The sequence below is a fragment of the Hippocampus comes genome, unplaced genomic scaffold (assembly GCF_001891065.2).
Source record: "Hippocampus comes isolate QL1 unplaced genomic scaffold, H_comes_QL1_v1.1 scaffold409, whole genome shotgun sequence".
NCBI classification, from domain to species: domain Eukaryota; kingdom Metazoa; phylum Chordata; class Actinopteri; order Syngnathiformes; family Syngnathidae; genus Hippocampus; species Hippocampus comes.
The window spans coordinates 653,054-666,462 of NW_017804828.1; the positions used below are offsets into that span (position 1 = coordinate 653,054).

Consider the following 13,409-nt stretch of genomic DNA (forward strand, 5'->3'; position numbering starts at 1 on the left):
TGGTTATTCGTCTCTGTGTGTCCTGCGATTGGCTGGCGACCGGTTCAGGGTGTCCCCCGCCTACTAAAAAAACGCCCCCCCCCCCCCCCCCCGCCCCCCCGCGACCCTTGTGAAGATAAAGTGGATCGGAAAATGGATGGATATCAATAGATTAAAAAAAAAGAAATACCTGGCCTTGGACTGGCCTTGACCCTCCACAAAGATGTTGGTTCATTTAAGGGCACATGTAAAATTCAACCTCCTGCTTGGTATTTTCTGGGAAGGCAATTCCTCTTGCATTCACCACCACCTTAATGCCGTCATTGTCAATCAAAGTCATTTATACACTTGTTTTTAAAGGAACTGCCGTGACAGGAAGCCGACCACCCTTATCTTTCCCCACAGATGACAGAGTGGCAGTTCAATGATGTCCATGCTAGCATTAACTTGACGTAATGCAATTCACTCACAGAATCAGGGAAAGGTAAAATTTGGGGAGGGGGTAGGATTTGGAGATGCTGAAAGCCGGCATGTCACTTGTGGTTAGCGTCGTGATGGCGGCTAGGATGAGCCGAGCAGGAGTAGACCGGACCCCTTTTTCAAAAATGCTTTTCTCTTAATAGACAAGAATATTTTTCATCAAAAAAAAAAAACCCAGAACGAATTAGAATTTCAATATGCCAGAATATTCCCCACTGTCAGATCAATAGAGTCTTAATTCTATTCTGTTTTGTTGTTTTATATTTGACTGTGGCAGCACTTCTGCTTGACAGTGAGTAGTTCCATCATCTGTGAGGAGTTTGCATGTTTTCCATGTTTGCATGGGTTTTCTTCATATCACACTCAAAAACATTCATTGAAGACGGCCCATAGGTGTGAATTTTTTTTTTTTTTTTTTTTGGCTATATATGCCCAGCCAATCATTTGCACTACCTCGCACAAGGTTACAGGCCACTTTCCTGAAGGTTTGATAGAATGGATGGATGGATATTTTTCCGTTTAGAATTATTGAGGTGAAAAAAAGAACTTATTTTTACAGATGTCACAATTAAGTAGGTGGTGAGAAAAGTGCAAATTACCGTGTTTTCCGCATTATAAGCCACTTGGGAGTATAAGGCATTTTAAAACTGTTTTGATATTTAGGGCGCTCACGTTATAAGATGCACAGAATAGAAGCGACAATAGTGGCTGCGGTTGTGTTATGCATCAGATAGATGGAGCTGCTCTAAAGGGAATACAATACAATACAGCTTTATCTACATCGCGCTTTCACAAACACTGCAGCTGTAACAAAGCGCTTTTCAGGACATTTAAAACACTACGTCCAAGAAATCAGAATATTGATGCATATGTAAGGTGCACCGTAATATAAGGCGCACTGTCAGCTTTTGAGAAAATTGAATGCTTTTAGGTGTGCCTTATAGTTTGGAAAATACGGTACTTTTGCATTATGTGGTATGTTTTATCAATATTAGGAAAAAACTACTGATAACTGACACCATTTGTGTGATGGTTGAGAATGATACTTTATTACTTACATGTGGTAAATTACAGAAAACACACTCCTTAATTGTTTCTATTGTCTCTGAAGTGCCTGTTCATGAATCAGATGAGAAGTAACACAATTACCGGTATGTTATTTTTTGGGTGAGTTGCCTATGTCATAAAATCTCTCCCGAAGCAAGCCATTGAGATTACCGGGGGCAAAGATTTGCCATTTTTAAGCAACGGATTGCATAAAGCACTATGACGTCAAAGTCAAAAGCTAAGCTGAGTTGCAATGTTGTTGGATGTACGGATTAGTTTTACCAAACAGTAATATCAGCATGAGCTTCTGATAATAACACAAACACATATACAACATCACATGGGGCCAGTCACCATGGGGGGCAGCCAGAAACAAAAAAAACTGTCTGAACTCGAACTACTGTGTGAGTCAACAAACAAAAAGAACCACAATATGACTCTCGTTCTGTAAAATGAACGTATGTGTGGCTGTCAAACCGCTGAAATCTGATACAATCATACATGACATGGCTGTAACACTTTCCATCTTGGGCAGTAGTGAGTCTCACAGGATTTTCACCCAAAAACAAATTGCTCGCAACAGGGTCGTTAAGAGATGGTAATTATTTTCTATTGTATTATTTAACACTTTTTGAAGGTCACCTGACACATGAGATGTAAATTACACCGCTGATATTTTTCACATCTGAGCTAAACAAAATGACCTCTTGTGTTCGAATACAGTGTTCAAGTCATGACAGACGTCAACTTTTATTTTGGAAAAAAAACAAAAAAACAACATAAAGGTCCCCAATAGCCTTCGGGAAGAGCTGCTGGGTGGGTCAGGGGCGTGTTTTATGGACCCCAAAAAGAACTTTCTTTTGTTCCCTTTCGCGGCTGTACGAGTGAAAGGACCGTGAATAAAAATGTCTCTTCTTTCGTAGGTGCTGAGCGGCTGAGTGGAAGCAGGGCAACACATCATCATCATCATGAGCCACCGTGTGTTTGCTCATTAGACTGCATGCCGCTCTGACTAATGCTTGGTTACAGTTCACTTCAGGGGGTTATATGACCCTGTTGACGCAATCAAAGTCACCACATGGAAAAGGCAAGAGCAGATCACCTGATAACAGCCGCAACGTTTTGAGCAGATGATTGACACTTGACACTAAAGGTATATTTTCTTTAAACAGCATCCAATGTACATGTACAGTCGGTCAAACTCACATGGATCAATTCATTACATGGATCTTGTGATATATTTTTTTCTTTTCAGCTGTCACATAATGAATTTTAAAAATGTGCATTCTGTGAAAAAAAACGGAGACAAAATATAATTATCCATCAGCTTTCAAGGACTTGTGCAATACAAAGTGCCTCACATGGCAGCAGCGACAACATCAACTCAAGCCAAGAAAGAACTCATGAATTCATTAAGATGCTAAGTAAACGCAAAGCACTTATTTACTGTCAGATAAAACCGGAAGGCCAACAACCACCACTTTGAGTCATGTGAACAAATTCGTTTTTGCATATTTAATGTCGGAACTGAATATTTAGATATGTCAGCATGGTGTCTTGGCATTTTTGATTTTCTTTTCGACCAACTGGATGGCCTTAGCTTTGTATAAATGAGGTGATGTTGTGGTGTCGCTATACGTCCTCAAATAGCGAAGGCAGAATGGAGGTTGCAGAAAAGCTGTTTTCGCACTCAAAGGGATGAAAAGAAAAATAGGACGCTTTTGTGAATATACAATAGCAATACTGTAAATTTTGCCGACACAGGTTGGTATAAAATGAATGGAGGACGGTTCATTAAGCCTCATTTAACTGTTTGCAATTGTTGTCATGCTCATATGTCCACATAAGACGCAGCCGATTATACTTACTTTGTTTTGTTCCACTTGACTTGGGAGGAAACTTCTTATGTATTCTTGTGTATGCTTTTGCATTATTTCTCATTTTATTTTGTTGAACACGTTAGAATTTTTGATTGTTGGGGGAGAGGCAGGAAACTATCTGGCATTATCTACCCAATTTAATCCAAATCAATTGTACGCCTATCATTAAATTAATTTATCTGTCAGATGCAAAGACCAGACCATTCACAAATGATTCAAGAATGACTTAGCAGTACGTTCAGTACAGGGGATTAGGGTTAGGAGTTAGGTTTAGGGGTTAGGGTGTAGGGGTTAGTGGGTTCGGATTAGCCTTAGTTTTAGGTGTTAGGGTTAGGGTTTAGGGTTTGGGTTTGGGTTCAGATTAGGGTTTGGGTTCGGGGTTAGGGTTTAGGGTTAGGGGGTTAGGTTTAAGGGTTAGGGGTTCGGGTTAGTGTCCTCCACCTGCACACTGCCTGCTCATTGGTCATTCGCTGAAGATTCTCAAGTGAGTGACAGGCGCTGCAGTTTCATTTCCGCTACCAGCCGATACGCTCCTGGTCGAGTTCAAATGGACTGAGAAAAGTTACCTTCACTCAAAAGATTCGGCTTTCGGAACGAATGCTCGCAAATGACACAACACTTAAACGGTGGAAGTATCAGTGTGAAGGTCATCTTGAGTACACCACACAGTCGAAAGTGCCGCTATCATACATATGGCTATTTTTCTTCGTCATGTGTGCGATCTCGCTTGATCCCTGAGGTTGAGATGAAGCCTACTTCAGAAACTAATGACATTAATTTGCTTTGTCACATTATTACAACTGTCCAGACTGAATGTCAAGTGTATTTTGTGAAAGTATCTTTGACTGTCAGTTGACTTTTCTTACAATCTTTTTGAACAATCACTCCCTCGGGGGGAACATCACAAAAGACGTTTGCAAAGCAAAAGTACGATCTTGCGTTCAGTGGATCGTCTGTGTGATTTGATAAAACCTTACTGAAGAACCAGGAGTTCAAACGAATCTCCCTTATCTGTCACCGTTAAATCCAAACCTTGTGGAGATAAGCTTTCAATGAAAGCTTTCCTTTTATAGGTTGTGCCATTAGGAATGCTAATTCATCTAGCTATTCGCCACATGTTGAAAAAAAAGAAGTGCTAATGAAATGTAATGTAAGTGGGGAATGTCAGTCACGCAGGAAACATTGCATGCACCATAACAAAACAGACAAGTCAATCCTCTGGAATTCATTTGAAGATTTCTTTGCAAATGTTGATTAAGCGAATGGCTTCTTATCACCGCTATGTACCAAACGTGTCCCCAAGCCACTTTATTTGGTCAGTTAGCGACCAGGAAAATAACAGGCAGTTTGTCATATTCATTTTAATGTGATCAAAACAAATTCTTGTTTTTGTTTTTTTTTTTAAATCCGGTTTTCTATTGAGTGGATAAGACTATTTATGTGCAAATATGGATATATCAGAGCGGCGGTCGTCTACGTGGGTAAAGCTCAACTTCTCATAGTTGACATCATGTCGATCTTGTTTAGACAGCCAACTAGTTGAGACTACTTGCTGCTAAGCGGTGCTCTTCATTTTGCTTCAGTTGCTTCAAGATCAACAGTCTGTCCCTACAGAAGGCATAATTCTAAATGGTCAATCGATCAATCAATTAATCAATCATTATGCTCGGGCCTGAATATAACAGTGAAGAAATATAAAGTGTGAGCATAGTAATGGTGGCAACCATGAATTTCCACCTTGGTATTACAAAGCACTTTTCCTCATTGGACGTCAGAAAACTAACTCCCTGATCCTATCCTGTCCTATTCTATCCTTTGCATCATCATTTAATGTTCGTGACAGGACAACAATTGTTGAATTTTAGTTTTGTTATTTTGTTAGTCTTAGATTGGTAGTACATCACTTGCAAAATATGCAAGTGTACACTGTAATTAAACAAAATAACTGCATGCCCATTTAAAAAAAGGCCTCCGCTAACGCTACCTTGGAAACAACCTGAAACCTTCATGTCAGCCGTCAGCCATTTCCTCCAATGGCCTCCTGCAACAGCGAAAAGACAATCTACTGTAGAATCTGATTCAACAATGAAACAAAGACAAGCGGTTGTTGCTCAAGAAGCTCTTTATTGTGAAAATGAATGTTTACTGTCGACCCAAAGCACACGCGAGAAAATAATCCAACCAGCGTTTATCTCGAACGTCAGACTTCATGCCGCCGACACATGCTGATAAATGTCTTCTTCTTTCCACTGGCCCCGCCTCCTGACTCACTCGGTTCCAAATTGATGTCTTCATGGTCTCACAAATTCTGTCTAACTTCGTAGACTGACTGAAGTTCACTTTGCAGGCTGGCTCTCGAAAGGCTCCTGCTCATTTAGAGCTGTATAAATAAATCGTGGCAAATATGGACAGGCCTTCAGTTAATTTGAGTTCAACTGTGCATAAATGTCACTGTCACTCAATCATGAATCTCTGACAACGACCAATCAACAGCCAGCATCGGGCTGGGCCGGGACTTAACTGTGCAACCCAGGAAGTTGGCGAGAGTGAATGAGTGAGCTTGGTTTTGGAGCCTAGCAAAGCAAGTTCACAACTGAAAAAATGTAAGTGTTAGATTAGATTAATTCATGAATTCAAAATTCGACCATCACCTTAGCGTTGATTGCAAATTCATCTGAAGTCATTCCACCCCTCATTCGTGGTGTGCTCTGTTGGCCATCTTGAGTATTCTACACATGGTAAGAGCATTGGGCATGTCATTTTTTTAAATCATTTTAACCAGCTTAAAATGTGAGACACCCACCACACACATCAAGAAAAAAAAAATGCCATGTGTGTACCCCACTTGAATGTCAAGTTTGTATGTCCAAGTGCCCAAACTGTCATCCAGCACTCATGCATGCAACACAATGACTGTCTATGTGATTTGAGCTGATGGCTTTTTGGCCTTTGATTTCTCAGTAAAAGCAGCCTGACCCCAGCATATGAACCTCAAGTGTTAAGAGGAAAGTGAAAATAATGAACTGAAGGGGGAAGAGGGTCAGCAGATGAGCGCCAAAAATGAAATGCTTCCTGGCAACGGACTTGAGCGACAGCCTCCTTCAACTTGAGCCAGATGAAGTAGCATCTGCTTGCTGTCCAATGTCAACCATGTAAAGTAAAAGTATTTTCAAAACACATCACAATTACCACAAATGCAAATCTTTATTGTTACGACTGTATTTTACAGATTTTTCATTTAGGCAAACATTTTAAGCAGATTTTACGGTGCTGCGTTTTCATGAGCTGTTTTGTAATAACTTTTTTGAACTTTCTATGTCAAATAGGGACGCATCACTTGCATTCACCTATTTTTGCTCACTGTGGCTAGCAACCACAATGTCATCAAACCTTCATGTCGACCATATAGACCACATATGTCAAACTCAAGGCCCGGGGGCCAAATCCAGCCCACCACGTCATTTTCTGTGGCCCGCAAACGCAAATCAATGATGGCACCTTTCATGATGCTTGCTAAAATCTCAACCAAAATTTCCAATTCTCATTTGTAACAGATAAGTGTGATACTGGAATCATTTTCTTGTGACCAAATCCCTCATTACAGTAACTTCAACAATAGGTGAATAAACCGTTATCCTTGACTTCTTTGTATGGTTTCAATCATAACAACCACCGCAAGGGAAACTGTAACTAAAATCTGGCCCGTGACAAGAAATGAGTTTGACACCCCTGATATGGAAATCATCATAATTCAAAGTCTAAGTTGGCCACATAATTTTACAGTAAAATGTTGCTTTCATTATGTTCATTTTTCGAAGGTAAGTGTTAATCCTCGCCATTCCGCCAACACCCCCCCCCCACCCCCACCCCCGTAATCTCATTCAATTCCACAGCGAACAACCTCAGGGCCATTCGGCTTGAGAGGTTCCACTGTATGTGATTGAATGAACGTTCTTGTCAATTGAGACAGCATCTGTTTAGTCATGCAGTGTCAGATAGGAGAAGACATTATGGACATTCATTTATATATTATAGACACAGCATAAAGAAAAGTCCTTGCGATTGTTGTCATAAAAAGGACATATTGTGTTTTGTTTTTTTTTTGTTTTTTTAAATCAGATAGCGAGGATATGTTTGGGCGGTTGGCTACATTGAAAGCAAATGCCATATCAAATGGATGATGGCGACAAAACAAACACCTCAGTTAGCAAAAAGGCAGACACACCTGAGCAACAGTTGTCATGACAACAAAGTGCTCGCAGGATGTGGAAGGCTTCTCTCTGGGGGCAGCTTGACTGACAGGATGGCACTCAACAAAGCATCCTCAAAAACCTGTTTTGTGACGCTGCTTCGGGAGTCATGTTTCGATTTATACAGCGACGACACATCACGAGAGAGAAGTCAGTCACTTTTACAAACTGTTGTTGTTTTCTGACGATTCACAGCGGAAAGACGAGAAAGCCAGAAAATGTCGAGTACTGCCATCCACCGACCAGGTTGCCCTTCTCCAATTTCAGGTAGACTTTGTCCTCCTTTTCCAGATAAAGCAGAACTCCATTAGTGGCCGCCTCGCGGGTTACGTCCTTGTCCCCGGCAAAGGCTGAGATGACAGGCCTTCCATTTAACATGAGGTTCACCTACCAAGTCAGACAATTAAACAACTGTAAAATCATCTTCACAATTTTAGGTTAGGCTTCGGTCAATGTCTAACATGCAACATGCGGCTCAAATTCGGGTGTAAAGGGCTAAATTTGGTTTGAATTTCTTCCCTCCTGTTCAAAATGGTGACATACTGACTGAAATCGAGAGTCACCATTGAACTCCATAATGTGAGGTGGTCTCTTCTCAGTTTAATGACAAGTTAAAGAGAGAGGGAGAGAGAAAAGCGAGACAGAGAATTGCATTTTAAATCCCACAATAGGATACAATTGTCAAATCAGAAAATGAATGAAAAGTGCGAGCAATTTTATGTTTCAATCATGACACACATTTTGTGGAGTGTCCTGAAAAAAAAAATGTAATTGGTAAATGCCGCTTTCCCTGCCTGGGGTCCAATCAAGGCTTATTTCATCCTAATACAATAGAAAAAGATTAGAAAGTTAGTCTGAGTGACACATAGGAGCCTTTTGGATTACTATATTTAAAAAGGAAAGTGAAGGCGAACACATGAGCAAATCATTTCCCAAAAATGAAAAAGAAATGAGGAGTGCCTTATTTGCATAATTTACTGAGCAAGCTACATCCTGGTTCAGGAAGGATGATGCCACAATACGAATGGACATTTCACCACATGTACTGGATGTACTTGTACCGTTCATGCCGCAGTGACTCCAGTCGCCAACAGAGTGAATAAGTCAATCTGCACCTTTATCTGAATACTTACCAGCATTTTTGTTCTTTCCTGACCAACACAATTTTTATAAGGCATCTGCCCAATCGGGCAAGTGCCCAGTTTTGATGGAATGCCTATATCTGATGTTTTTTTTCTCCGCCTATTTCTATGTGCATTTCAAGTGACACATCTGACAGTGTACTTTGATGGATCACATGAAACAACCCACACGTGCAGATGATCAAATTACACATGCTGTAACTAACTTCACACTAAGCAGTGACAATACAGAAGTAAACAGTAATATATAGGTGATACAAATATTAAGGGAGAAATATATATGTATTTTTTTAATAGATCAATGTGGGAAAGAAGCAAAGAAAGCATTTTTGCGGCACAGGGACACTTCAGCAAAAACAAACACATCCACAGCACTCCGCCAACAACTTCACTAAGAAATCAAATATCTCATTTCAGAAGCGAATGCTGTTGTCTAATCTGTGAGCCCCACAACATGATCAATTGTGAAGGCAGCATTTCATTATCAAGCCGCTCAATTACATCTGTTAATTAGCGTAGCGCATAAAATCACCAAACACAAAGCCCCCCCAACCCCACATTGTTAATTTAACCCAAAAGTATTAGAACATTAGTATCAGACGCACAAACTCTATTTGCTAATCTGTGCTAATGATGCAATTAAGACGACCTTTTGGCTCTGATAGTGCTTCGGCCGCTGCGTCAAGATGATTTCCTCCTCTGTGGAACTTCATCCAACCGAGCTGCCATTTCACTGGCTGAGAAGCTCGGTGTGGGGCTAGTCGTCGTGTCGATCAGCCCCAGTGGAACGGCTCACTCACACACTTTTAGAATGCAAATACTAAAGATTTACTCGGTTGCTTAATTTTCCTCTTGAGAGGTGGAAGGCACGCCGGAGACCCAACTATTTATAAACTGTATTAAAGTTCCAAATACATTTTGTATAATGTCCCCTTTAGAAGGTCACGTACCATTTTGTTGGCCTGGGCTGACTCTTCTCCCCGCTGATTTAATTGAGGGTAGCCTCCATTGGGAGTTATTTTTCTGATTTGATAATGGACATGCCTCTCATGTAACATATTCAAATTTCATTCCAGTGTATTTTGATGAGGTGCGGCTCATATTATATCAGATCTGCCTGTTGACATAGCACTCACATTGGCAGATTACGCTCTGAAAATCTTGATTCCAAATTGCTTTTTCCTCTTCACGCAGCTAATGACGCAAACCCGAATTGCGGTACTTGAGTGCAAAAATCTCAATTGTTTTACTTGAACCATGCGGGTGTCGATGACGCTGAACATTGTTCTTAAAATGACATACCTGTATGGTCTGGCTCTGGTACACTTTAATGACGTGGAAGTTAAAACTGTAGACTCCTTTTCTTGGGGACAAAAACACAGACTCAAATGTGAAGAAGTTTCCAATATTTACGAGAACCTGCAAAAGAAGAGAGAAAACAGAAGCTCACAATCAAGCTTTCCGTTGTTTTGGAAAGGACAGGACAGTTCTGATGACTTTAGAAAGAGCTCACAAACTTGAGGTGCTTTCCATGGTGAATCCATTTGGTGATTTATTTAAGTTCACCATAAAATGTGTTTATTGAAGACTGTATATGTATCAACAAATGGCAGCAAGTGGTTAGCACTGACTCAATAATCGACAAATTATTGGTTTCAATCTGGCTTGGCCTCTCCTGTGTGAAGTTTAGGCTCCAGCACACAAAGAAGAAGAAAAACAAAGTTTCCATACTGTATTTATAAAACAAATGTGACTCTAAAGTGAATAGAGTGAGGTTACCTGGGTTCGTGACTTTATTGTATCAATAACTTGACCTATTGTTTACTTGTTAATTGATGGTTGGGATTATTGTTGTTGTTACTACTGCTTCACCCAAATCAGAATTTATCAACAAACGCTCTTGTTAAATATGCAGAATCTTACTTTCACCAAATGTTTATGGATGACTGTCTCTTAGGTCACACAAAACTTTGGGGATCCATTGTGCGTGATGTCACACGAGACCACAGGTCAGTGTGAATCAGAGGATTAATTCCTTGGACCCTGTTTTTGTAGAGACGCTCATGTGGGCTCGGGGCAAGTCTAGTTTACCGTGTTTGGCATGTTTTAACGCCTCGCTGGGCGTTCTGGTGGACCGTGGGTGTTTTCTATGATACACCTCAGGCGCACCTGACAATTTGGTGTCAGAAAGTGAAATAGACTTGAGGCCAGTTGAAACCAGGTCTAAAGTTGTGACTCAGGTGCTGTAATGCAATTTTTGGTGGATTTGATCAAGGTGCAGGCAGACAGATTCTGAGCTCCGCTGATATGCGTGACGGATGTCATCGTGTTTCATTCATAAATATGACAACAGCACGCATCAAAACCTCAGAATCATTGTAGAAATCAGTTAATTGAATTTATTATTATTGTGATTGTTTTTAGTATTATCATCATATTTTTACAAGTAGCCCCCTGATCACAACACAACTGGTGTGTGTGAGAGTGTGCGTGTGTGTCTGTGTGTGTATAAGACACACACACAGAGGCACGATCGGGGTTGAAGTCTGACTCCAAGTGCCCACTTCGCAGCGCCCCACGATGCATCACGAGTGAAGATTTTGCAGTTCTCTGTAGACATACTTTGTGTGTGTTGAATTCTTGCAGGGACTCGAATGAGTCCGTGATGCTTCCGTCATGGTGACCACACACCCCTCCTGCACTGAATTTATAGGGAAAAATAGGGAACTGCTTTGATGGTTCCATGGTTTGGGAATCAAGTCAGCTGTGTTTACTCCCACAACAGCGCAAATGCCCAATTCTCTCTGTGCCTGTCTGTGAAAATACCAAAACAAACTCCACCCAAGCGCTGTTAGACTGCACTTTGCACAAGACTTGCACTGAGCACAATAATAAGTCCCCATGTGTTTTGCCTTTTTCTTGTGTTGTGATCATTATACTCCAAGAAGGGGCTCTCTCAACAAGTGGTGCTTAGAGAAGATGGGGACGGGAAACCATAGGCATTCAAAGCAGTAAGTCACAATACGTGCCGTTAACATTAAAGTTAAGCATTATTGTTTCCGCCTTTCACAATTAACAGTGGAAACTTATTTTTATATTTGGATGACAATGAACAATCCCAAAATAGTTAACGCATTGCCTTAAAAAAGGGGGGCAGTTGAAAGGGATCTGGTTTAGCTCACCCATGACCCAAATCAGGACAGGCACTATAAAAGATGGATGGATGGATAGATGGATGAGTCGGCAGACTTCAATGTCCGTCCATTACATTACATAATCTTTCAAGCAAATGGAAAGACCACACATCCCATCCTCAAGGAAAAACAAAAAGATTTCTGTCTTGTTGCGTTAAGTACCTTTTTTTGAGGGTGGATGCTTGCTCTGCAGGTGATGTTCAGGATGGCCCCCTCCCCCACACAACACATGGCAAACGCATGCACACGCACGCACGGACACTGTCAAAAACATGGCAACTGCTTGTCATGACACATAACACAAAACGGACGAGGATGAGGACCTGGTCGAAGTAGATGATCCTGGTCTTGTTGCTCATCTCGGACGGCTCGTGGTTGTTGCTCCGCACCACCGAGAAAGCCACTTTGGAGTTGGCGGCGCGCACCGAGATGCCGAGCGGCGAGTTGGACGCCCGCCAGTCGGCAGCCGGGTTGGAATCGCACACCACCAGACATTTGCCCTCCAGCACGATGGGCTCCGTGTCGTTCTGGCCTCGCAGCGTGGCAACCAGAACCCACAGCACGCTCCAGCCCAACAACCGCATGTCCGCGAGTTGTCCACTTAACGGGTCCGCACGTGCGCCGCGTCCACGAGAGACACCCTCTTCGCGCGCGCCATCCTCGTCGAGTCCAAATTCCCAACGGGAGAAAAGCCTGAGCGTCTCATGAAAATAAAATTCAGTCAATAAATAAAGTTCGTGCGTATACGTGTGCGTCAGTCAAAACTGCGTGATGCGCATGAAAGGATAATGCATGCGCCCGACTGCCAGTCTGTGTCCGCTCCACGCACGGAGCTGAAGAGATGTGCTCGGTGGTGCCGCGTGATCATGCGCCCAAAACGCAGCCACCTTCTGCGCGCACGCGCACCGGACGTTAATTAATTGTCAAGTACCACACTTAAGTTCGTGTGCGCCTTGCAGGTTAATGCAACACCTTCAAGCTTCGACAAGAACAAATTTGACGTCAGCAGTGTCCCGAACTTGACGTCGTCAAGTGGCTCCACGGATTTTGTTCGACGCAGCAACTCACTGGGGATCTGATATCAATTCAACATCAAAATGAAATCGAAATCCAATTTTCAAAAGGAAATTATATTGACACATGCCTGCCGGGAATCAAATGCAATTGCGCAATTGGCGAGGAACCACCTGACAAAAAAAAATTAATGAAAATATCTTTGAAAAAATTATTTTCTACGTTTATTTTAATAAATAATAAGCCGATCCTGGTTTGCATTCTGCATTGAATGGCACTTTCAGTCAAACCATATCCAAGAAGCACAGTGACACAAAAATCTCAAAATTCTTCACAATTCTTTACACTGATTTTGATAAGAGTTGTTCCTGCTGGGATTACGAATGTGTTGCGCAAGGTTCTGGATATATGTGTATTTTATTT

The 13,409-nt window shown here is 41.6% G+C and overlaps 1 protein-coding gene across 1 annotated transcript; it reads right to left on the bottom strand.

The window, feature by feature from the left end:
* Positions 1-6,571: 6,571 nt before the first annotated feature.
* On the bottom strand, positions 6,572-13,355 carry cbln4 (cerebellin 4 precursor). The gene is made up of 3 exons (XM_019866338.1): positions 12,296-13,355; positions 10,081-10,197; positions 6,572-8,023 (listed from the first exon to the last, which is right to left on the bottom strand). Exons 1-3 carry the CDS (start codon positions 12,554-12,556, stop codon positions 7,826-7,828), a joined length of 576 nt encoding a protein of 191 aa, XP_019721897.1. The 5' UTR covers positions 12,557-13,355; the 3' UTR covers positions 6,572-7,825.
* Between the last annotated feature and the right edge of the window lie 54 nt (positions 13,356-13,409).